The following is a 27,264-nucleotide window of genomic DNA, read 5'->3' on the forward strand; positions in this document are numbered from 1 at the left end:
ACCCTTGTAGCAGCCCTTGGAATCTATATAAACGGTGTTGCCGTCTACTGATGTGAATCTTTATTTCGGCTGTTTCACGAGCACTGTAAAACTAAAAACATAGAAAATGCTTCGTATCAAAATCTGAGTAAAGTTCATATTGCATTTTCCAATTATAAAAAAATCATACATTTACACATTTGTTTTTAATCAATTTTCCAAACAAGAGTAAATACAACGAACACACACTGCCACATAGAATATTGAACCAATTGCACTCAACAAGCAACAAACATTTGCCCATAAATTGAATGAACCTATAATAAACCATATATAGTATATTGTGCTTCTTCTTTACCTGCCTGTATACTCTTCGCTACCTGGTGACCACAACAACACCTCTTCTGTATAGTGCACAAATGTAAAAGGTAAAGACCCAATGATTGTCACACACACATCTGGGTGTGGTGAAATTTGTCTCTGCATTTAATCCATCCCCGAAGGGAGCAGTGAGCAGCAGCGGTGCCGCGCCCGGGAATCATTTGGTGATCTAACCCCCCAATTCCAACCCTTAATGCTGAGTGCCAAGCAGGGAGGCATTTTTATAGTCTTTGGTATGACCCGGTCAGGGTTTGAACCTACAACCTTCCAGTCTCAGGGCGGACACTCTACCACTAGGCCACTGAGCTGAAGGCGAAGTTGGCATGTGATGACACTATATATTATTTCCGTGGCACGCGGCCACACCCAGCTGCTCTGCTGGCCACTTTCTCTTTCGACAATACGTGACACTGGAAATGTTTTGGTTTTAGAACAGGCTATTGTAAAGTAATATTAAATCTCCCAAAACCTGCTGATCTTGTTCAATGCTCCTTAGGTTCAGCTTGAAGGTGGACGACAGCAGTATAGACCGGTCGTCATGGCACTTACAGAAAAGGACATTCTGCTTTTTGAGTCTGTGCCATGGGGTAGAGAATCCTGGGCGATGCCTCTGCTCACACACCCACTGCTGGCAACAAGGTAGGACTATTTGGAACAATATTTTGATGCGTCTACCAACTCCTTCATTATTCACAACATCCCATAAAAAAGTAAGGCTATAGATAAGGAGACCCACACTAAGTTTGCATTGCAAAATCCATTTTAAAAAGAAAATCTCCACATCTACAGTCAGCAAGAAAGTTGTACCTCGACCAGTGGGGTTGAGATAGAGCAGGATCCATCAGGTGGCTTGCATACTCAAAGGCTGCATGTCACTCGGTCCATTTTCCACACAATATCCATCCATCCATCCATCCATCCATCCATCCATCCATCCATCCATCCATCCATCTTCTTCCGCTTATCCGGGGTCGGGTCGCGGGGGCAGCAGCTTTAGGAGGGACTCCCAGACTTCCCTCTCCCCAGCCACTTCATCCAGCTCATCCCGGGGGATCCCAAGGTGTTCCCAGGCCAGCCGAGAGACATAGTCTCTCCAGCGCGTCCTGGGTCGTCCCCGGGGTCTCCTACCGGTGGGACATGCCCAGAACACCTCCCCAGGGAGGCGTCCAGGAGGCATCCTGATAAGATGCCCGAGCCACCTCATCTGGCTCCTCTCAACGTGGAGGAGTAGCGACTCTACTCCGAGTCTCTCCCGGATGACCGCGCTTCTCACCCTATCTCTAAAGGAGAGCCCGGACATCCTGCGGAGAAAACTCATTTCGGCCGCTTGTATCCGAGATCTCGTTCTTTCGGTCACGACCCATAGCTCGTGACCATAGGTGAGGGTAGGAGCGTAAATCGACCGGTAAATTGAGAGCTTTGCCTTTTGGCTCAGCTGTCTCTTCACGACAACGGACCGGTACGGGGTCCGCATTACTGCCGACGCTGCACAGATCCGCCTGTCGATCTCACGCTCCATCCTCCCCTCACTCGTGAACAAGACTCCAAGATACTTGAACTCCTCCACTTGGGGCAGGATCTCACACTCGGCTGCGAACCGTTCCAGCGAGAGCTGGAGATCACGGCCTGAAGAAGCCAACAGCACCACGTCATCTGCAAAAAGCAGAGACGCGATGCTGAGGTCCCCAAACCGGACCCCCTCAACGCCTCAGCTGCGCCTAGAAATTCTGTCCATAAAAATTATGAACAGAATCGGTGACAAAGGGCAGCCTTGGCGGAGTCCAACCCTCACTGGGAACGAATCCGACTTACTGCCGGAAATGCGGACCAGACTCTGGCATCGGTGATACAGGGACCGAACCGCCCATATCAGTTGGCTCGGCACCCCGTACTCCCGAAGCACCCTCCACAGAACCTCCCGAGGGACACGGTCGAACGCCTTCTCCAAGTCCACAAAACACATGTGGACTGGTTGGGCGAACTCCCATGCACCCTCGAGGATCCTGCCGAGGGTGTAGAGCTGGTCCACTGTTCCACGGCCAGGACGAAAGCCACACTGCTCCTCCTGAATCCGAGGTTCGACCTCCCGACGGACCCCCATCTCCAGCACCCCTGAATACACCTTACCAGGGAAGCTGAGGAATGTGATTCCCCTGTAATTGGAACACACCCTCCGGTCCCCCTTCTTAAAGAGGGGAACCACCACCCCAGTCTGCCAATCCAGAGGCACAGTCCCCGATGTCCACACAACGTTGTAGAGGCGTGTCAGCCATGACAGCCCCACAACATCCAGAGCTTTTAAGAACTCCGGGCAGATCTCATCCACCCCCGGGGCCTTGCCACCGAGGAGTTTTTTAACTACCTCAGTGACTTCGACCCCAGAGATTGGAGAATCCGCCTCAGAGTCTCCAGGCCCTGCTTCCTCAATGGAAGGCGTGTAGGTGGAATTGAGGAGGTCTTCAAAGTATTCTCCCCACCGACTCACGACGTCCCGAGTCGAGGTCAGCAGCACGCCATCCCCACTGTAAACAGTGTTGACGTTGCACTGCTTCCCCCTCCTGAGACGCCGGACGGTGGACCAGAATTTCCTCGAAGCCGTCCGAAAGTCATTCTCCATGGCCTCACCAAACTCCTCCCACGCCCGGGTTTTTGCCTCAGCAACCGCCGAAGCCGCGTTCCGCTTGGCCATCCGGTACCTGTCAGCTGCCTCCGGAGTCCCGCAGGCCAAAACGGCCCGATAGGACTCCTTCTTCAGCTTGACGGCATCCCTTACCGCCGGTGTCCACCAGCGGGTTCGGGGATTGCCGCCACGACAGGCACCCACGACCTTACGGCCACAGCTCCGGTCGGCCGCCTCAACAATGGAGGCGCGGAACCCGGTCCACTCAGACTCAATGTCCCCCGCCTCCCCCGGGACGTGGGAAAAGCTCTGCCGGAGGTGGGAGTTGAAGCTCTTCCTGACAGGAGATTCTGCCAGACGTTCCCAGCAGACCCTCACAGAGCGTTTGGGTCTGCCAGGTCGGACCGGCATCTTCCCCCACCATCGGAGCCAACCCACCACCAGGTGGTGATCAGTTGACAGCTCCGCCCCTCTCTTCACCCGAGTGTCCAAAACATGCGGCCGCAAATCCGATGACACGACTACAAAGTCGATCATCGAACTGCGGCCTAGGGTGTCCTGGTGCCAAGTGCACACATGGACACCCTTATGTTTGAACATGGTGTTCATTATTGAAAATCCGTGTCGAGCACAGAAGTCCAACAATAGAACACCGCTCGGGTTCAGATCAGGGGGGCCGTTCCTCCCAATCACGCCCTTCCAGGTCTCACTGTCATTGCCCACGTGAGCATTGAAGTCACCCAGTAGAACGATGGAGTCCCCAGAAGGAGCGCTCTCCAGCACTTCCTCCAGGGACCCCAAGAAGGGTGGGTACTCTGAGTTGCCGTTTGGTGCATAGACACAAACAACAGTCAGGACCCATCCCCCCACCCGAAGGCGGAGGGAGGCTACCCTCTCGTTCACCGGGGTGAACCCCAATGTGCAGGCGCCCAGCCGGGGGGCAATAAGTTTACCCACACCTGCTCGACGCCTCTCACCGTGGGCAACTCCAGAGTGGAAGAGAGTCCAGCCCCTCTCGAGAGGGCTTGTACCGGAACCCAAACTGTGCGTGGAGGCTAGTCCGACTATATCTAGTCGGAATCTTTCTGCCTCGCACACCAGCTCGGGCTCCTTTCCAGCCAGAGAGGTGACAAAGCTGACTTTGACTTTGACTTTGACTTTCCATGTCCCAAGAGCCAGCTTCTGCAGCCGGGGATCAGACCGCCAAGGTCCCTGCCTTTGGCTGCCGCCCAGCTCACATTGCACCCGACCCCTTTGGCCCCTCCCACAGGTGGTGAGCCCATGGGAAGGGGGACCCACGTTTCCATTTCGGGCTATGCCCGGCCGGGCCCCAGACACAATATATTGATATTAAAATTAATTAGCTTTGACGATCGTGTCATAAACCCACCAGTGAAAAAAAAACTATTTTGTCAGTGTGTTGTGCAATATTGCAATATAGATTGTAAAAAAACACCTTCTGAACAATATAACGTCTATCATTTGTATTTTAATGTGTGTATTGATTTAGCTCTGTTGCTACACTGTATCATCTGATATTTTCAGTTCAAGGAGCCGATAGGGTATGACGGTCTCTGTTCTGCTCTCAAGGTTGAGAGATAACAACATACAGACATGCAAAATAAAATTTACTAAATACAAACTAACTTCTGCGATTGGCTGGCAACCAGTTCAGGGTGTCTCCCGCCTACTGCCCGATGACTGTTGGGATAGGCTCCAGCATGCCTGCAAGCCCCGTGGGGACAAGCATTGCAGATAATGGATGGATGAAAACTAACTTTATTTGGACAAGGGAAGAGCAAAATAAGAAAACTTTGGAGCAATGGCGCCAAAAAAGGACCAGGCAATTTTGGATTTACTCCTCAATGAGATGGGAACAAATCAGAAAACTCTGGAAACAACTCTGAAAACAAATCAGCAGAAAACTATGGACACTCTAAATTGAATGGAGACTCGATTGATTGGATTGGAAAGATGGTAGAGACGAGGTAGAAAATCCATTCCCTGGAACAGCAAGTGGTGGATTTCCTTACAACAACAAAAACATAACGCTGGACAAGGCAAATGTGGATATCTGCCAACTTCTTCCCAGAAGGGGGGCAACTGGAGGTAGGGTGTGTGAAAATCGTGTGGTACTACTGAAATTTATAAATGATTAAATAAATAAATCAAGCACAAAATTGCTCTACCAAAGCAGGGAAAGAATCTAAGAGGATCCGAATGTCTGCATCAGGGGTGTAAAACTCATTTTTGTTGCGGACCGTATTGTAGTCATAGTTTCTTTCGGAGGACCATTATGATTGTCAACTCAAATAAATGTATTAATGCCTCATATTACAAACCGGATTCAGTTGAAGTTGGTAAATTGTGTAAAATGTAAATGAAAACAAAATACAATGATTTGAAAATCCTTTTCAACCTATATTCAATTGAATACACTAGAAATACAACATATTTAATGCTCAAACTAATGAACTTTATTTTATTTTTCAAATAATAATTAACTAAGAATTTCATGGCTACAACACGTGCAATAGAAGTTGGGAAAGGGCATGTTTACCACTTTGTTACATCACCTTTCCTTTTAATAACACTCAATAATCGTTTTGGAAGAGAGGAGACTAATTGTCATAGCTTCTCATGTGGAATTCTTTCCCATTCTTGCTTGATGAACCGTTTCAGTTGTTCAACAGTCCGGGGTCTTCCCTGTCGTATTTTACGCTTCATAATGCGCCACACATTTCCAATGGGAGACAGGTCTCGACTGCAAGCGGGCCAGGGGAGATCCTGGACTCTTACTTCGAAGCCACGCTGTTGTAACACGTGCAGAATGTGGCTTGGCATTATTTTGCTGAAATAAGCAGCGGCGTCCATGAAAAAGACGTCGCTTGGATATGTTATATGTTGCTCCAAAATCTGTATGTACTTTTCAGCATTTATGTTGCCTTCACCGAAATGTAAGTCACCCATGCCATGGGAACTAATGCACCACCATACAAACACAGATGCTGGCTTTTGAACTTTGCGTTGATAACAGTCCAGATGGTCCGCTTCCTCTTTGGTCCGGAGGACACGACGTCCAGTGTTTCCAAAAACAATTTGAAAAGTGGACTTATCAGACCACAAAACACTTTTCCATTGTGCATCAGTCCATTTTACATGAGCTCAGGCCCAGAGAACCCAGCGACGTTTCTGGATTTTGTTCATAAACGGCTTTTGCTTTGCATGGTAGAGTTTTAATCCGCACTTACTGATGTAGTGACGAACTGTATTTATTGACAGTGGTTTTCTGAAGTTTTCCTGAGACCCTTTTTGCAATATCCTCTACACACTCATGTCGGTTTTTAAGGCAGTGCCGTCTGAGGGATCGAAGGTCACGGTCATTCAGTCTTGGTTACCGGCCTGACGTTTACGTCCAGTGATTTCACCAGATTCTCTGAACCTTTTGATGATATCATGGACCGTAGATGTTGAAATCCCTAAATTCCTTGCAATTTTGCTTTGAGAAATGTTGTTCTTAAACTGTTCAACTATTTTCTCACGCAGTTGTAGACAAAGTGGTGAACCTCGCCCCATCCTTGCTTGTGAATGACTTAGCATGTTTGGAGAGGCTCCTTTTATACCCAATCATGGTACCTGTTCCCAATTAGCCTGATCACATGTGGGATGTTCCAAATTGGTGTTTGATGAGCTTTTCTCAGCTTTCTCAGTATTTTTTGCCACCTTTCCCAACTTCTACTGGACGTGTTGCAGCCATGAAATTCTAAGTAAATTATTATTTGGCAAAAAACAATTAAGTTTATCAGTTTGAACATTAAATATGTTGTCTTTGTAGTGTATCCAATTGAATATGGGGTGAGAAGGATTTTCAAATCGTTGTATTTTGTTTTTATTTACATTTTACACAATTTCCCAACTTCAACCGAATCTGGTTTGTATATACAGTATAAGCTACAGAAGAAACTGAAAAATAACTCTTCTTCATATCAGACTAGTAAAAACTGTTCAAATATTTAAATATTTAATATTTATTTAAGTGAAGACAATTTAAGTAATGACAAGAATTTGATGCACAATTTGTCTTTGCGGGCCACATATAATGACGTGGCCCCCGGGCCTTGAGTTTGACACCCGTGTTCTACATCAACAAAAATCTCACCAAACAAAACGCCATTGCATGAAGAGATCACCAACTGAAAAAGCAAGAAAAAATACGAAGCACTTGGACAACAAATAGTAAAATCTTCATAAAGCCTAATGGATCATCCCTGTAAAACACCAAACCAGTGCTGATCAAAACGATGGATGAACTGGAGGGATACGCAAATTGAGACAAAAGTGTATACTACTTGGAATATCAATTTAACAGGAGTTAAATGACTTTGGACAAACTTCTCACAGATGAAGGATCAACAAATCAGGTGGTGAACCGAAATCTATATTGAAAACATTATTTTTGACACAATACTGATTTTGTCAATGGTGATTAAAATGTATGTGAATTTGTGACACACACACACACACACACACACACACACACACACACCCTACAGAAGTTCTATTTTGAAACTGAGACAAAATAACCTTGGGTGCAGAGGACTGTTTATTTGAACACTTGCTATCAGTGAACAAAAATCTCTTGTATTATGTTGTGTGCAAATGTTATTATGAAATTCTTCAACACTGTTGTCAAACGCTGATACTGAAATACATAAACAATATTGTGGAATGTTGAATAGTACATAAATGAGAGAGAGTTGCAGTCTTGAGGGTGCTCCGGGAGCAGATTTCCTAGCGGCAGGAACAGGCACTTTCCCAAGCTATGGAACTCCTAAGCTGGGTCAGTGTGATCGACCAGACTATCTCCACTCGACGTTGACCCTCATGCGGTTGCACCTGTAAAATGAGCTAAAATGAATGAAGTCCAGCCTTGAAAAGCAACCTGAGGGCTGAGAGCAGAGAAGCCAGATGATGGCAACGAGTGTCTTGAGATGTCTGAACTCAATAAGAAAATGGTCAAACGACAGGAGGCCAGCATGAGAGACGATTAGCAGTGTGTGATCAGTCAGTGCAAGTGCTGCCTGTCGGTGGGTACGATGCCCAGGGTGCCCTTGGGGTTGTGACGCTAATCTTCTTGAAATTGATTTCACTGTCACCTTTGTATACAAATCATACTGTTAAAACATAACTACTTACAACTAAATCAACTTGGCATTGCTGTGTACACACAACAAATTGATATCAATTGTTACACAAACTTCCAGTTTTATGCTGTATTCATACTAGCAAGCATACTACCGTATTTTTCGGACTAAAAGTCGCTCCGCAATATCAAAGTCGAAGTCATTGTCAATTCCTCCGCATGTCAAGACACACAAAGAGATCGAAATTACGTTTCTCACTATCCCAGGGTGACAAGACAGAGTTCACAACGCACATACAAGTAAACAACACAGGAAAAATAAAACAAGAAGATGAACAATAAGAGTGATGGCACGCTAGCCGCTCCCGATGCACAGCAGAGTCGCATTAGCCATGAAATGCACAATAACGTGAAAAAAAACATATATGTCGCTCCGGAGTATAAGTCGAATTTTAGGGGAAATTTATTCGACAAAATCCAACACCAATAACAGAAATGAACGAGCAACAACAGGCTAAACGATAGGTATACTAACGTGACATAAAAACAAACGAAGAGCTGAGAACGGGCCTGACTTAACATTCAGAGTTATTCAAATAACTATTACATAAATAACCCGTTTATAAAACCATCTGTGTCACTCCCATTCATTAAATCCATCGATCGTACTTTATGTCAACAATGCCGGCCGGGTGCACGCCGCTGACGGCGGTTGCTCTTCAAAATATTCCACAGGCCCATATAACGATATATAAATTATCTATCAAATAACTATTACATAAGCAATAATATTATCAAACCATCTGTGTCACTCCAAATCATTAAATCCATCGATCAAATTCCTCGTCCTTTGTCAACAACGCCGCGCGTGCGGTCTGACGTCAGCATCGTCATTATTCCACTGATCTAGTATATAACTACACTGCTCAAAAAAATTAAAGGAACAGTTTTTTTATCAGGGTATGGCATGAATTCAATTAGACTTTTCTGATAAGGTTTTGGTCAGGTACATGGCAAAGTGGGTTGTTAATCAGTTTCAGCTGCATTGGTGTTGATGGAATTAACAACAGGTGCACTAGAGGGGCAACAACGAGATGGTCCCCAAAACAGGACTGATTTTGCAGGTGGAGGCCATTTCAAGTTCCTCCCTCTTGATCTTTTTTAACTGTTTTTCCACAAGTGTTGGCTTTAGCTAGAGTCATTATCACGACTGGGAGCATGAGGTCATTTCATAACCCTCCTGAAGTTGCGCAGATTGTCCAACTGCTCCAAGATGGCACATCCATGCGTGCTGTTGCAAGAAGATTTGATGTCTCCCAGTACAATCTCCAGAGCATGGAGGATATTCCAGGATACAGGCAGTTACTCGAGGAGAGCTGGACAGGGCCGTAGACGGTCCTCATTCCATCAACAGGACCGATATCTGCTGCTTTGTGCAAGGAGGAACAGGTTGAGCACTGCCTGAGCCTTACAGAGTGACCTCCAGCAGGCTACTGGTGTGAATGTCTCTGCCCAAACAGTCAGAAACAGACTTCACGAGGGTGGCCTCAGGGCATGACATCCTGTAGTGTTTCCTGTGCTCATTGCTCAGCACCGTGGAGCTCGATTGGCATTTGCCATAGAACACCAGAATTGGCAAGTCCGCCACTGGCGCCCTGTGGTTTTCACAGATGAGAGCAGGTTTACCCTGAGCACCTGTGATAAACGTAAAAGGGTCTGGAGAAGCCAAGGAGAGCGCTATGTTGCCTGCAACATCATTCAGCATGACCGGTTTGGTGATAGTCTGGGGAGGCATTTCCATGGAGGGATGAACAGACCGCTACAGGCAGTCTGACTGCCATTAGGTATCGGGATGAAATCCTTGCACCCATGGTCAGACCCTACGCTGTAGGTCCTGGGTTCCTCCTGATCCACAACAATCCCCGGCCTGTTGTGGCAAGAGTGTGCAGACAGTATCTGAAGGATGAAGGAATTGACACAATTGAATGGCCCTCACGATCACCTGATCTAAACCCGATAGAACGCCTCTGTGACATAATGTTTCGGTCCATCATACGCCGCCAGGTTGCTCCTCAGACTTTACAAGAGCTCACTGATGCCCTTAGACAGATCTGGGAGGACATCTCACAAGACACCATCCGTCGTCTCATTAGGAACATGCCGCGATGTTGTCAAGCATGCATACAAGCTCATGTGGGCCACACAAGATATTGAAAAGAATTCTGAGTTGCAGAAATTGAATTTAGGCAAAAAGGACGAGCCCGCCATATCATTTTTTCACTTTGATTTTGGGGTGTCTGTATACTGAGCCCTCTGTAGGCTGAAAACTTTTATTTCCATCAAAAGACGTGGCATCCTTTTGTTCCTGAGACATTAAACTGTCCATATCAGTATGGATATCCCCCCAAAAATTTCACCATTGAAATCTGATGTGTTTTCAAAGTGTTCCTTTAATTTTTTTGAGCAGTGTATATTGTAGCGTTAACAAAGTACAAGGAAAGTCGTGGGTTTGGTAAATAGCTCTTTTTTTAACAAGAGTTCAACGAGCCAACAACTACTGAGCTGTAACGAAAAAAACATATACAAGTTGCTACACGAAATAAAATATACCAAATAACTATAATGTAAATAGTTCACTGCCACACGGCCCCAAGCACCATCGTGGACTTCCAGGCGTGTGGCGGCGTGGACTTCCATCCCCGGAGGTGGCTCTTCCAGCCACGGAGGTGGAAGAGAGCTCCGTAGAGTAGGACCGGGCGTGCGTAAAAGCCATGTCCGAGCCCCATCCACTGTCCCCGGACAGCCACCCAGCCGAGCGCCGGCCCCCGACTTACATCCACGGAGGTGAAAGAGCTTCATAGAGTAGGACCGGGCGTGCGTAAAAGTCATAATAATTTTTCAAACCTTCTGTGTCACTCCAAATCATTAAATCCTTCAAACTCTTCGTCCTCCGTGTCACTTACAAACAAAGCCGCTAATGATACCGGTAGTACGTGGGGGACATCGTCATCCCGTGATCGAATCTTTGTCCTTTATGTAAACAACCGCCGCGCCACGCCACGCCGCGCTGCTGACATCACTTGAAATTTATATTACAATAATCCCTTGCTACATCGCGGTTCGTTTATCGCGGTTTCACCTTTTTTTTGTTAATATTGAAAATTTGTGAAAAAATTCACATATAAGTCGCTCCTCAGTATAAGTCGCCCCCCCACCCAAACTATGAAAATAAACGCGATTTATAGTCCGAAAAATACGGTATATGTCGCACCAGAGTTTAAGTCGCATTTTGGGGAAAATTTATTTGACAAAATCCAACACCAAGTACAGACATGCACCAGCAAAAACAGGCTAAACCAGGGCTGTCAAACTCATTTTATTCGCGGGCCACATTGTAGTCATAAAACTGTTACAGTTGTATCTAATCAACTGTTAAAATATGTTAAAATAAATCATCTCTCATTGCTGTATTCAAAACAATTAATACAAATTGTTACTCTAACTTCCAGTTTATGTAGGTATTGCTATATTCAAATCATATGTTTAAATGTCAAACTTCTGTTTATCTATGTTTTCAACTTTTTAATCAACCTTCTAGTTTGTTTGTTACTGATGTATTCAAATCATGTTACACTGATCAAATCTATGTTTTTCTTTTGTTACTTTTCTCTTCATGTTCTATGGTGGTTTATAGGTTGCACTGTAGTCATTTACATTATTAGATTAGATTAGATTTGATTAGATTTGATTAGATTTGATTAGATTAGATTAGATTAGATTCAAATTTATTGTCAATGTACAGCACAAGTACAGTACAGCGAAAATAACTTTGGCATCCAACCAGAAGTGCAAAAAGCAGTAACGTGCGCCCCCCCACCCAAACTATGAAAAAAAACGCGATTTATAGTCCTAAAAATACGGTATATGTCGCACCAGAGTTTAAGTCGCATTTTGGGGGAAATTTATTTGACAAAATCCAACACCAAGTACAGACATGTACCAGCAAAAACAGGCTAAACCAGGGCTGTCAAACTCATTTTATTCGCGGGCTGCATTGTAGTCATAAAACTGTTACAGTTGTATCCAATCAACTGTTAAAATATGTTAAAATAAATCATCTCTCATTGCTGTATTCAAAACAATTAATACAAATTGTTACTCTAACTTCCAGTTTATGTAGGTATTGCTATATTCAAATCATATGTTTAAATGTCAAACTTCTGTTTATCTTTGTTTTCAACTTTTTAATCAACCATCTAGTTTGTTTGTTACTGATGTATTCAAATCATGTTACATTGATCAAATCTATGTTTTTCTTTTGTTACTTTTCTCTTCATGTTCTATGGTGGTATATAGGTTGCACTGTAGTCATTTACATTATTAGATTAGATTAGATTACATTAGATTAGATTTGATTAGATTAGATTAGATTCAAATTTATTGTCAATGTACAGCACAAGTACAGTACAGCGAAAAGAACTTTGGCATCCAACCAGAAGTGCAAAAAGCAGTAACGTGCAGAGTAAAAAGAATACTGAGCAGTAGGTACAGTGCAATCAGGTAAATATGAGGTGAGTTATACTATGCGGGATAATATACAAGAGGGACGAGTGCGGATATGACTGGCTAAGTATTTCCAATAAGGTGCAGTAGAACAAATATTTGCAGGCGGTACTAGAATGCTAATTATAAATATAGGGTTATAAATATATATAGTGTCAGTATAACCAGATATGAACAGATATGTACAAGCGTAGTAAGAGTGATGAATAAATATATAGATTATATAGAATTATATGCAGATATGGACAGTATATGCAGGTAATACAGGTGTTGTGGTGGGGTTATTGTGCTGCAGGGTTCAGAATGATAAGTGTTGGAATAATTTTAACTGAAGCCTTGGCCTGCCAGACCTGGAGGCCTCGCCTTTACAAGTTTATCTTTCCTTTGATCTAGGTTCTTCCTTTTTAGTGATGGGGATGTCTTTTGATCCCTGTCAGCCATTTGTATCCTTCCTGTCCTTATGTTGTCTGTGTGTTTTTGTTCCCGTAAGAGGCCTTCACTAACAATGAGCAGGGCTTATTTGCATGGGTGACATGTTCTTTGTTTGATTCACAGGAACTTCATTCCTTTTCATTTAGCTGTAGGTTTGGTTCATAGATTGTAGTTTATCAGACCTGTTTTTCTTTGTTAAGGGTTATATACAGTTAGAAGTAGTTGCAGAAAAGTTATCCCATATTTACTCAATGTTTGTTTAAGGAACTGCATACCAGTTACCTCACGTTTGCTTAATGCGTGTTGAAGTGTTTAGGACAAGTTATTATTATTGTGTTAATTTACCAAGTAGATAAAGTTAGCAAAGGTTTAGTTGCATTTGTTCCACAGCAAAGCGGCAATCAACATGTTTCAAGGTATTTGATCACAGTCGAGGACGAGTCAGCCAACTGTGAGGGAAGACGGCTGGTTGAGGAAAGAGAACGGCCTCTGCGGGGGGTCACAATACATTCTTTAGCTAATCAACGTTGCTACAGACACAATCTCCCCTCCCTTAGTGTAGCAACGCCTCTGTAACCAGGGCAACCATAACATTAAAAAGATGGGCACGTGGAGTAAGGACTCAGAACTGATGGAGGTTGTAACTGAGATTGCTTTCTCTATCGTTCTCCTCGCGAGTAAACCTGTTCTGGTTGTCTTCTCTTCATTTAAGCGAGACATTTAATGTCTAATCGTATTTAGACCTAACAATAAGAGTTCAGGAGGATGACATGGGTGTTGTGCTGCGGAGTTCAGGGCGATGCCGGCAGAGAGGAAAAAGCTTTTCCTCAGTCTACTCGTCTTGACCCGAAGAGTCCGGTATTGCTTCCTAGAAGGAAGAAGAGTAAACAGTCTGTTGTTGGGATGACTGGAGTCTTTGATGATGCTGCGTGCCTTCTTCAGGCACCGTTTTTGGTAAATCGACTCGATGGTAGGAAGTGATGTGCCGATGATGCGTTGGGCCATCTTCACCATGCTCTGCAGGGACTTCTGGTCCGCGGCTGTGCAGTTGCCGTACCAGACCGTGATGCCGTTGGTGAAGATACTCTCGATGGTACACCGGTAGAAGTTCACCAGGATTCGAGGAGATAGATGGGCTTTCCTCAGTCTCCTCAAGAAGAAGAGACACTTGTGGGCCTTACTGACCAGTGACGAGGTGTTGAGGGACCAGGAGAGGTCATCGGAGATCTGGACACCCAGGAATTTGAAGCTGGCGACCCGCTCGACCTCCTCCTCGTTGATATGGATGGGGGCATGCGTGTCAGCCTCAGTCTTCCTGAAGTCAACGATGAACTCCTTGGTTTTCTTGGTGTTGAGGGCCAGGTTGTTGTTGGCACACCACGTCATTAGGTGCTGTACCTCCTCCCTGTAAGCCTTTTCATCATTGTTTTTGATGAGGCCCACCAACGTTGTATCGTCTGAAAACTTGAGGATGGTGTTCGAGCCATGCGCAAAAGTCAAAGTCAAAGTCTGCTTTATTGTCAATTTCTTCACATGCCAAGACATACAAAGAGATCGAAATTGTTTCCCACTATCCCACGATGACAAGACATAGTACACAATATACATACAAGTAAACACAAAAAGTAAAAACAAGAAGGCACAAACAATGAATAAATAAAAGCGATGAATAAATAATAAATAAACAAATAACATAAGTAAGAGGAGCAAAAATGGAGCAAGTGTGCATACAGCAGAAAGTCAGAATATAGCGCAAAAGTACAGGACGTTACGCAGGGGCAGAAGATCAAACAAAGAGTGAGCAGGATGACTCACATCACACACAATCTTGGTCGCCTTGCGGGTGAGATGGGAGGTGTAAATGTCCTTCAGGGAGGGGAGTGAAGCACCAATAATCGTGGTCACTATGCACTGCAGGGCCTTCATGTTGTATTCAGTGCAGCTACCACCCCACACAGCGATACAGAGGAGAGGAATGGTGCCACGGTAGAATGAGGTCATGATGGCCGGAGGAGCACTTGCTCGCCTGAGTTTCCGCAGGAAGTACAGGCAGCGCTGAGCTTTCTTCGCCAGTGATGCAGTGTTGGTGGTCCAGGAGAGGTCCTCACTGATGTGCACCCCCAAGAATCTGGTGCTGCCCACTCTCTCCACCACAGCACCGTCGATGGTCAGTGGCAGGTGTTGGGTGCGACTCTTCTGGAAGTCAACAACAATCTCCTTGGTCTTGTTGACGTTCAGCAGGAGGTTGTTGTCCCTGCACCACGTGACCAGAAGGTCGGCCTCCGACCTGTATTGAGTCTTGTCGCCCTCGGTTATGAGACCCACCAGAGTCGTGTCATCGGCATATTTCAGCACGCGGTTTCTGCTGTAAGTTGCAGTGCAGTCATGTGTCAGCAGGGTGAAGAGCAGCGGACTGAGCACGCAGCCTTGGGGGGCCCCCGTGCTCAGCGTGATGCTGGCGGAGATATTGTTGCCAACACGTACTACCTGAGGCCTCTAACAGAGGAAGTCCAGTAGCCAGTTGCAGAGGTAGGTACTGAGGCCCAGCTTGTCGAGTTTGCAGATGAGTCGCTGTGGTACAATGGTGTTGAATGCAGAACTGAAGTCCACAAACAGCAGTCTCACATACGAGTACCTTCTCTCCAGGTGGGTGAGGGTTGTGGAGGGCAGAGCAGATGGCATCCTCAGAGGACCGTTTGGCTCGGTACGCAAACTGGAAGGGGTCTATGGTGGGGGGGGGGGGGTGGATCTGATGTGCTCCATGACAAGCCGCTTAAAACACTTCATGATGATGGGTGTAGGTGTAGAGTGAGTAGAGGAGTGGGCTCAGCACGCAACCCTGTGGGACGCCGGTGCTCAGGGTTAGGGTGCAGGAGGTGAGGCCGTCTAACCTAACGAACTGGGGTCTGTTGGTTAGGAAGTCAAGTATCCTGTTGATGAGAGAGGTTGATGTTGAGGTCCTTGTTCTCCACAAGGTTGCCAAGTTTGGTGATGAGTTTGGAGGGGATGATGGTGTTGAATGCAAAGCTGAAGTCGATGAACAGAATCCGCACATGGGTGTTGCTCTCGTCCAGGTGGGAGAGGGCTGCATGTAGTGCGGAGGAGAAGGCGTCATCCGTGCTCCTGTTTGATCGGTAGGCAAATTGGTCTTTGTCCAGAGAAGGTGAGAGCCCAGATTTGACGTGACCCAGGAGCAGCCTCTCGAGGCACTTTATGAAGTGGGAGACAAGTGCAACTGGGCGGTAGTTGTTGAGGCCCTTCGCAGAGGAGTGTTTAGGCAACGGCACAATGGAGGTGGTCTTGAAGCACAACGGGACAGTTGCCTGGGCCAGAGACAGGTTGAAGATGTCGGTGAACACCTCCGTCAGCTGCTCATCACAGTTCCTGAGCACCCGGCCGGGGATGCCATCAGGGCCAGCTGCCTTGCGTGCATTTGTCCTTTTCAGTGCCGTGCACACTTCAGTGGTTGAGAGAGTGAGGGGTTGGTGATCAGTGGGGTAGGCAATCCTGGTGGCCGTCTCCTGATAGTCTCTGTCGAAGCGGGCATAGTGATGGTTGAGTTCATCGTGGGAGGGGTTGGTTGCAGTCGGGGGGTTGATGGAGGCTTTGTAGTCCGAGATGGCCCTGCCACATGCGCCGGGGATCGTTGTTATTGAAATGATCCTCCACCTTTAGCTTGTGGCTGTGCTTGGCCTGTTTTATTGCTTTATTCAGGGCAGCCCTGGCTGACCCTGCTTGTCCCCAGATCTGGTGTAGACGGACCTCGCTGTTCATCCACGGCTTCTGATTTGGAAATGTGGTAATCCGTTTGGTGGTGGTGACACTGTTAATGATGGAGTTGATGTGATCCACCACAGAGGAGGCGTAGGAGTCAATATCAATGACGGAGTCCCTGGTGGCCTGGGTGGCAAACCTCTTCCACTCGGTGTCCTGCAGCCGTTGCCCCATCTCAGCGTCAGCCCCCTCTGGCCAGATCTTAACAAACCTAGCAGAGGGCTTCACACGTTTGATGAGGGGGTGTATCTGGGCAGGAGGAACAAAGAGAGGTGGTCTGATTGTCCCAGGTGGGATAGGGAAACGGCCTTGTATGCATCCTTGATGTTAGAGTAAACATGGTCTAATATCTTCTTTCTCCTAGTGGGACATGTGACATGTTGATAGAACTTGGGTAGCATAGTCTTTAGATTGGAGTGATTGAAGTCTCCTGCTACTATGAAGGCTGCCTATGGATGTAGGTTATGTTGTTTGCTGATGGTAGCATGTAGCTCCTTCATAGCTTGCTTAGCGTTAGTATCGGGGGCTATGTAGCAAGCAATGACTACAGTTGCTGTGAATTCCCTGGGCTGGTAGAAGGATCTACATTTCACAACGAGATATTCTGCAACAGCAGAACAGTGACTCTCAATTGTGGAACTGTCTGAACACCAAGCTTGTTAATAAAGACGCACAAGCCACCACCGCGAGTTTTCCCGGAGTCGCCAGTTCTGTCGGACCTGTGCAAGTCGTTGTCTGCTAGCTCAACAGCGCTGTCGAGGATAGCGCTACGGAGCCATGATTCTGTGAAAATCATGACGTTGCAGTCCTTAATCCATCTCTTAGTGTAAATCCACAGCCGCAGTTTGTCCATTTTGTCCACCAGAGAACGGACATTGGCGAAGAGTAGGCTAGGAAGTGCCGGACGGTGGGGCGCTAGCCCCAGCCTAGCCTGTGCGCCTCCACGCTTGCCTCGCCTTTGTTTACGTTTTCTGGCCGGGTGCGCGATACAGCCAGCCGGCTGAGTCGCGCCGGGTAGCCACGGAGAGCTAGCGATGTCGTTGTCGATCCGTAAACCTTCCAATCCAGCGTGTTGATGTTGTAATCCAGGAGATATTGTCGAGTGTAGGATAACAACGCACGACTATTTTGGATAAGTAGACTTACAACTGTAAGGTAAATAACTACGTATTTACGAAATCTGATCGGACCTCTAGCTTCGCTGTGCAACCACTGCACCGCCATTTTGAATTACATGTGTCTGGTAGTGAAACCTTGGTTGTATTCGGGACGGGACTAAGCAGAATTGTTTCCTCCCGCTTCCCTTTTCGACAATACATGTCAAACAAATGTAAAATTAATCCGTAATAATTGTGTTTATTATGTACATGCCAAAATAAATCAAATATTTAGATTGCCTAAAGTCACTCTTTGTCAGACAAAAACTCACAAAGGTATTTTTGGAGTGTGTGTATCGACTATGATTGCATTTTTATCGTCTTTCTTGCACCTCATTTTTAGTCATGACCAATGTTCCCTCTAAACTGCATACGTCAGCAATTAAGCCTTCAAAATTGGGATGTACCATTGTAACACTTGGACAAACAGATAAATTAAAAATCCCAATTTTTGCCGTATTATATGAAGGGAGCGGTGCATCAAATTTTGTGTTGCATTGGTCCTTCTTAATGAAGCATTTTCAGTTGTGTGTTTAGCCTAGAACAGGGGTGTCAATTGTACAACCCACAGTCCGGAACTGTCTGTCAGGGGGTTCAGTACGGCCTTGGGGATGAATCTGTATCAATAAAAAATATAATGATTTTCTTAAAAATTTGCAGCTCTTTTATTGTCCGTGAGGGGTGCTGTGTTTTCGTCAGACCAGAAAACATGACGCAATTTTGAGTTTTGAGTTTTTCCTGGGAATTTAAGATCAGGGGATGTTTGAGAATCATTGTTAATTTTCACACGTCCTGAATGTTGTTAGTCACCTAAATGTTGATCAGAGGCTGAGATCTACCGGAGTCAAATTCCTTGTTTGGCATGCCCAAACATGGCCAATAAACTTCTTGAATCTTGAATACAGCGCATTGGAACTAACACTAGATGGTAGTATTAAGCTTCTGGGTCTGTAAGCGGTGTTTGGTTTCACTGGTTTCACTTTAGGCGACATGCTCATCAGCGACATGTCCTTGTCAAAAAAGAAAAAAGTGTACACAGTGTCAGGTTTTTCAAGAAAAATGGACCTCATTGTTTATGTGCATAGAGCTGAATGGGAAACTATTTGCCATCAGCAAGTTTCGGTGCCTAAGGAATACAATAATCGGTCGGCATCACTGTAGTATTGTCCACGTCGATTTAAAGAATTTTACACTGGCTGAAGCGGGTACTATGGACTGTTGATTCCAGTCAGAGAATCAGGAGGCTGGAATATCTTGACTGTTTTATTGGCAGCTGGTTGAATCATATGTAATTGAGCGTAAATGTGTTGCATGTGTCGGTTTACTTATGTGAGTGAGAGTGTGTGATGTGTGAGTGTGTGTATGGGCGTGTTCTGAAACGGAGAGAAACAATGTCCTAGAATTAGTAAAAATGCAGAAAAAGGCAAAGAAAAAAAAGTATCGCAATGCCTAGCATGACAGGGGTATGATAACAGTGTCTGCATGCGGTAACGTGATTGTTCTATTTTTAGCAACAAATTGTAGAATGAGAAAATCCGCCTGAAAGTGGAATTAACTCGAAACATGTTCAATACGTACAGTGGTACCTATACTTACGGATTTTTCGAGATACGAACTGGAGCCTTGCGATTTTTTTGCATCTCCTTACAAACCAATTAATGACTTCTAAACTGATGCACCAGCCACCCTCCTCCGTCCCCCGCCTTGTCTCCTTTCCTCTGCCATACCCTATTCGTCTCGGAGCGTTAGCAGTGTAAAAACAAGTAGTGTAGTCGAGTGTGGCTCCTAAGACTATCGATAGAAACTCAAAATCATAAAGGAACATGGCAAATGCATGCGTATCGCTGAGCTCGAGACGTAGTATGGCCGGTGTTGTAGCAAATACGTAAGTATACCCTGCTGCAGGAGCATGCACGCATTGAGTGAAAACCGGAAACCGTTGCCGTGCGGCAGATAGTACAAGCTTGTTTTCAATAAAAAAATGAAAAACACACTTTTATGTTTGTCAATGTCCATCTTTAGAAGCTCGGTTGCTTTTCTTACTTTAATTTGAAGTTCTCACTCGTGTTCTGTGCGAGGTGTGTTCAATGGCCACTCACACAGTCGGACAACTCAATAATTTCACCAAAAAGTAATGATGATGAGTACGTGGAAGCATACAATAATCTATTTGTCTGTCTTCTCGGTGGTATTTTTTAGCAAGTGTGGAAAATAAGAACAGATTTCCCTTTCCCTAAACAAAGTAAGGAGGTCAAGAATAAAGTGACACTTAGTTTTTGTTATAAAGATTTGAATAAGCGAAAACTGTTTTGGTTTTCTTTGTTTTACGCAGAGCAAAAAGTGTGCCTTTTGGGATAGTCCAGCACGCATTATTTGCTTTTACATTGATTCCTATGGGAAATGTTGCTTCTACTTACAAACGTTTCTGTTAGAGATTTGCTCACTCCAACTTATTTTGCAAGAACCACACGGGAGACAAGTAAGTCCTTTTAGACACCTGCAGGTGGAGAGTCCATTCGTCGCTGTGCTTACAGCGATGTTCGAATAGAGCTCTGGACTCTCCTTCCTGCAAGAGGATATTTATTAAGAGAAACAGAGTGGGGGTATGAGTGGGCTGAATAGAAAGCCCTTGTCCTCTAGTCTAAACATCTCAGGGGATGTTTTACGACCTTGTGATAAGGAGGACAAGGTAAGGTATTTATTACCTGTTGCATTCCAACATAATCCTATGATAAAGATAACCTGTAAAACCCTAACATCTCCCTCCTGTTTTATCATATTATGCAACCCCAAACAACAAAGACAAGTAAAAAAAAACATATATACGTATAATGAAGAAAGTAGAATAGTAAAAATAAAAACAACAAACAATGATAGCAACACTTTCCAGTGAAGATGAGGCATTACCTCAATACCCCAGATCAGACTTATTGTGTAAGCGAAAAACCTGCTGGCCAGATGTTATTAGCAGGAAAATTCTTACACGGCCCCTCTGCCTTAGGCGACCAGAATGCTATCAATAAAAAATAAAAAACAAAAACACAGAAACAGTACATCAGTGTATCCATTACTTGCGAAGCATATTTGACAGTCAAATCAACAAGTTTCCGTAATACATGCTCAACAGAACAGCATCTACGCAATCCACATTTCATTATCGTCATCACATCTGTCACGTCTAAGAAGTTGTATATGTGCTCGTGTTCTCATCAGCTGATGATGTTCTAGTCTGTAGGTGTGGTCTGTTACACACACTGGCGCACACACTCGTATCCAGTTGGCAGGCAGCATCGGACAACTCTTGTGACCACAAAACCACGATCCGTTCTGAACAGGCACGTGCACTCATAGGATGCAGGTGAGGCAGTGCCTCTGAACTTCTGGATGAAGTAGGTCCCGTCCGATGGTGCAGCCATGTTGGTAATAGAGCCCTTACACCTTGAAAACGGCTCTCTCATCCTGGCACACAGCGGTGATGTCCAAAGCTCCCATCCAGTCTCCTCCTGGAGAGCAGTCGTCGTTAATGCATTTGTGGGTCCTGCAACCTTGGATGCAACATGTGTAGTCAGCAAGACTTGAATGGTCCCTCCCGTCGTGGCTGGCCCAGTTCCTTCTTTTGATAACTTTGATGTAGACCCAGTCTCCTGGATTGATGGGGTTGTCGACCTGTGAGGAGGAAAGATCAGATGGCAGTAAATTTGTCTTTGACACAGTTTGAGCGTCCTGATCATATAATCTGCCAAGGACTGCTCTTCATCGGTTGCTTGCAACTCTCGTAGTCAATTGTCGTGCCCATTTAACTGGCAAATAGGAGTGTTTGCGGGAAGAGTTTGAACACCTCCTAATGATTCCCTTTAACCAAAAACTATTTATGACAGGGGCGTTCCCATTTATTGCCTCCTGGTTTAAAAAAAATGTGTTACCCATGCCTTCTTTCTCCTCACACGCTCGCACCCACACAGGGTGTGCACACACACACACACACACACCTGCACGCACACATACACAAAACGGCATACAAAGTTCAGACGAACGACAACAGAAAATTTTACAGAGATTACGCACAAACACAGAACACACAAACAAAGGGATTCTAATCCATCTCTCATGTAGCTTCTTTTGATAGAATCTCCTATCGGTAACTGTATAGCAGACGTTTTAGCATATAATCCCATACTCTGCTCTCTCGCTTCTACTTTTTCATGTCGGTGCAGTCGTAGGTGGCCCCTATTGCAGTCATTGTCTTGTTAACTGTCGCCTTGTGACTAATATGCATGATTGTGTGAATGTCAAAAATTGAACGTACCTAACTTTCTGACCATCCAACCTCCACCGTGGTACAAAAAACCTTACTATTGTATTGAGTAGGCACATTGAGCAACCTAGCTTCCTCCTGACTGCCAAATGTCCTGTTCTAAAATTTATATAACTCGACCTCTACGTCTTAAGCTTGATGAGCCAAAATATCAGATCTTGCTCTTGTTTCCTACCGTTTTAGCCAATTTGTTTTATCCAAATCCGTTCAATCTCTGATTATAATGCTTTTCTCTGTAGCCCTACGTATTTTTCAAATTTTTATTTATTTATTTATCAAGTCTCCTCAGTTCTGTCAAACTCAGTGCACAATGAACCTCCCTTCCACTTTGAACCAAGCTTCACCAAATTTGGTAACGCCGTAGCAAGGAGTGCGATTTGGTTGTCGGACACTCCAAGTCCATATCTTTTTGCCGCACTTCACCCTCTCAAGTTGGTGTTCTTTTGTTGTTGCTTCAAAGCGACCCCATCCATCACTCTTGAATGAGTCCATTGTTCAAATGAGTCAATTTTCATCATTTTGAGTTCCTCCGCTTTTCACTGTCTTTTCTCGTCCCCGAGGATGTTGTCTGTCCTCCGGAGTGTACTTGTCCTTCTCCAAGCACAACAGCAGTCTTTTCTTGTCCTTCGCCAAAGGTCAAAGGTGCTTCAGAGCCAGGCACCATTTTGTAGTTGTTCACGGCAGCAGGCGAAGTCTCGGATTGGGTTTCAGGGACCCTGACACTGAGAATGACAGGCTGGGACATCAAACTTGTAAGACTATCTCCAAATGTAGCTGCTTCCATCAATTTGCTGGTAACGTTTGTTTACCAAACTTCAAATTCTCCTAATAACAGCGGTCTCGTTTTTATATCGTAAATCCTGCAACTCATCCTATTTTTTTTTGAGCTACATTTTATCTATAGTTCCAATTTAATCGGACAGTATGTTGTCTTCAGTATCATTATTGAAAATCAACTCATCGAGGTCTGCGTTTCACATCAAACCCTGATCTGTATGTCTTGACCTCTCACATGTTATTGTCATGCTTGCTCAAAAATGTGACTTAGAGTATGGTGCTGTGAATTCTCAATCTCCCCAATGAAATTGATCCCACCTCATAGTTCTTATCGTTCTCATGTTCCTGTTAGCCTGCAATTGTCCAAATCAAAAATGTTTTCTTTTAACTGTCTTTCTTTTGAACCTCTAAATCTCTCGTGTTGCTAACCTATCTACACCAGAACAAAAAATTTACCACAGTATAACACCAAATGTATTCGAAAATTCATTGTCATAAAGTGTTGTATTATTACTATCTTCCACTATCTGTCCTACTCGCTCCCTCCTTTTGAGGCTTGGCAACGCCCATGCCTCACACCTTGACAAACTTTTTGGGAGAATGCGTTCTTTACTACATACGATACCATCATCATGTAATTTGACTTTCTTTCCAAAACGCGTCTCAATTTCCCAGTTCACACATCTTCTACATGTGTTACTGGTTCTCCAGTTTTTTCTCTAGTTAATTATCAATCCAAAAGCTACGTGTTTCTTTCTAACATTCAACCTGCTCAAAATCACTCTTTCATCAAAGTCGCTCTACTAATTTTCTATAGTAGTCGCCAACGACTTCAACCATTCAACCTCTCATTCAGGCAATCATTCATCAATGCTCATCATATGCATCTCACACAGTCTCCAAAAAGGAGTCTTCCTATCACATTGGTCCCAATTCATCCAAGCTCACCACACAACATTCATATATCATTTTCAACTCAGGTTTCCTGGTAGAACAATCCACCAGTCCAAAAAAAAACTTAACTAAAACAAACAACTGGCAAATTAATCTGAATTTTTTTCTTTGTTTTTAAATTTGAAGAACTCAATCTCTCAGATTTAGCTTACATTTAGAATTTTGTATAATCTTATAACACAACCAATCAATTATTCCTATTAAATGTAGCATTGCAAAATCTTAAATTCACAATTTAGCTTCTTCCAATTCCTGAAAGCATGTTCTGTCGTTTTTTTTACTCCGAATTTCTCATGAGGGCTTGACACTAACATGCACTAGTGTGGATTAGTTTCTGCTCGCAAACAGATTTCTCTCTTTTCCTCTCATTTTTTTTTTGTCAAATTGTTTCTGTTCTGCGGTGTAAATTGAATAGACAACAGTCTAGCAAATGTCTTTATACTAAAAGTTTAGCCAATCTTCATCAATTTGGGACTTTAACTTTAACTTGAACACATACGCACACACATGCACAGCTCTCGCGTGCGGAAGGTAGGTCTCAGCAACAATGATTCGTCACAGGCTGGCCATTTCCTGTGGTCGATCATGAGCTGGTCCCTCCCATGCACACGAGGATAGCACATTCTAATTTTATTTATATATCTTCTAGAAGCAAGTTGCTTTTCTTTACCACTTGATTTGCATATTTTAACTTTAGTGTAACACAATTTGATCTCTACTCATTTGTAATTTGCCACCTCAAAAATATTATTATTATTATTATTATTATTATTATTATTATTATTATTATTATTATTATTATTATTATTAAACTCCTCTTGCCCCTCGCTTGAGCCGCGGCTTGAGCTGCGGCCTTGCACCTGCTCACAGGGGCCTTATTGTCTCCTGGTCTGACAAACACTTGTGACCTCATCAGTTTTCATCTTTCTAGCTTTTGTCTCTTGAATTCGTTCTCATCTCTTTGTGAAGATTTCAACCACACTCTAGCACTTCTACCATTTCTTCCACATTTCAAATTTCCTTGTATTCCATACATATTCTTTCACTTCAGCATGTATTGCATACAGTTAAGAAATCTACTTGCCATGAACTTCTCATCTCAAAGAAGAGCAGAGCAAGAGATTTACCGTTCTTATTTCCCATCTTAATTTTAGTAGTTTAAGGTTTTACAATTTTTTTTCAAATTTTTTTTTCTTTGAGGATCCTCAATGCAGGTTTAAATTGACCTTTCAACAAATTACTAGCCTGTATTAATGCCGTGGATCAATGCTAGAACTGCTATTTAGTCAATTTATCCTACCAGTCACACACTCAATCACAGAAGTTATCCCTGCCTACGCGAAGTCCTCCTTTTAAAAAAAAGGAGCTGCTTCATCCAGTGAGGGGACTCTACAACACCCCCCACCTTCCCTGGGAACTAAAGACATCCCGGGTCGAGCGCTGAAGGACTGCGCTGGGGAGCTGTCGGGTGTCTTCACGGACATCTTTAACGTTTCCCTGCAGCAGGCCATCGTCCCCTCGTGTTTCAAGGCTGCCACCATCGTACCTGTCCCGAAGAAACCTGCACCGTCCTGCTTCAATGACTACCGCCCTGTGGCACTGACGCCCATTATCATGAAGTGCTTTGAGCGGCTGGTCATGGAGCACATCAAGTCCATTCTCCCCCCCACCATTGACCCTTTCCAGTTTGCGTACCGTGCCAAGCGGTCCTCTGAGGATGCCATCTGCTCTGCCCTCCACTCGGCCCTCACCCACCTGGAGAGAAAGGACTCATATGTGAGGTTGCTGTTTGTGGACTTCAGCTCTGCCTTCAACACCATTGTGCCGCAGCGTCTCATCTGCAAACTCGACGAGCTGGGCCTCAGTACCTCCCTCTGCACCTGGGTACTGGACTTCCTCTGTCAGAGGCCTCAGGTGGTGCGTGTTGGCGACAAAATCTCCGCCAGCATCACGCTGAGCCCCCCAGGGCTGCGTGCTCAGTCCATTGCTCTTCACCCTGCTGACGCATGACTGCACTGCGACCTACAGCGACAACTGCATAGTGAAGTTTGCTGACGACACGACTCTGGTGGGTCTCATCACGAAGGGCGACGAGACTCGGTACAGGTCGGAAGTTGACCTTCTGACCACGTGGTGCAGGGACAACAACCTCCTGCTGAACGTCAATAAGACCAAGGAAATCATTGTTGACTTCCGGAAGGGTCACACAACACACCTGCCGCTGATCATCGACGGTGCTGTGGTGGAGAGGGTGAGCTGCACCAAGTTCCTGGGGGTGCACATCAGTGAGGACCTCTCCTGGTCCGCTAACACCTCGTCACTGGCAAAGAAAGCTCAGCGCCGCCTGTACTTCCTGCGGAAGCTCAGGCGTGCATGTGCTCCTCAGGCAGTCCTGTCTACATTCTACCGTGGCACCATTGAGAGCGTCCTCACCAGTTGCATCGCTGTCTGGGGTGGTAACTGCACTGAACAGAACTTGAAGGCCCTGCAGCGCATAGTGAATACGGCTGGTAAGATTATTGGTGCTTCGCTCCCCTCCCTGAAGGACATTTACACCTCCCATCTCGCCCGCAAGGCAACCTCGATTGCCAGAGATGTGAGTCACCCGGCTCACTCTTTGTTTGACCTTCTACCCTTTGGGAAGAGGTACAGGAGCCTGCGCTCCCGCACCACCAGACTCGCCAACAGCTTCTTTCTCCAGGCTGTTAGGGCCCTGAACTCGCTACCCCCTTCTGCGTAGCCTGCGGCACTGTTGCGCTATTTTCGGGAATGTCTGCTGTACGCGCACTTGCTCCTTTTTTTTTCCTGCTCCTCTTATTTATTTACTTATTTATTTATTGTTGTGTTATTTATTCATTATTTATTCACCACGCTTTTGTTATACTTGTTTACTTGTTTGTCTGTTGTGAGCCATGTCTTGTCACCGTGGGATAGGGGGGAACGAAATTTCGATTTCTTTGTGTCTTTGGCATGTGGAGAAATTGACAATAAAGCTGACTTTGACTTTGACAACAGTCCTTGTCCCCAGCCCTGCCAACGCGAAGTCCTCCTTTTAAAAAAAAGGAGCTGCTTCATCCAGTGAGGGGACTCTACAACACCCCCCACCTTCCCTGGGAACTAAAGACAAAAGTCCTTGTCCCTAGCCCTGCCAACGCGAGGTTGTACTCTT

General features: G+C 45.0%; 1 protein-coding gene across 3 annotated transcripts in view; it reads left to right on the plus strand.

Annotated features, from left to right (window-relative positions):
- The window catches only part of sntb2 (syntrophin, beta 2), a 180,702-nt gene that overhangs the window by 93,864 nt on the left and 59,574 nt on the right, over positions 1-27,264 (plus strand). For all 3 annotated transcript variants that reach the window (XM_088377782.1, XM_088377780.1, XM_088377781.1), the window contains exon 4: positions 857-999. In XM_088377782.1, the coding sequence (XP_088233908.1) occupies positions 857-999 (143 nt within the window). The remainder of the gene's footprint in view (positions 1-856; positions 1,000-27,264) is intronic.

The sequence above is a fragment of the Syngnathus floridae genome, chromosome 6 (genome assembly GCF_059516105.1).
Source record: "Syngnathus floridae isolate MCC-2025c chromosome 6, RoL_Sflo_1.0, whole genome shotgun sequence".
In the NCBI taxonomy this organism is placed as follows: Eukaryota; Metazoa; Chordata; class Actinopteri; order Syngnathiformes; family Syngnathidae; genus Syngnathus; species Syngnathus floridae.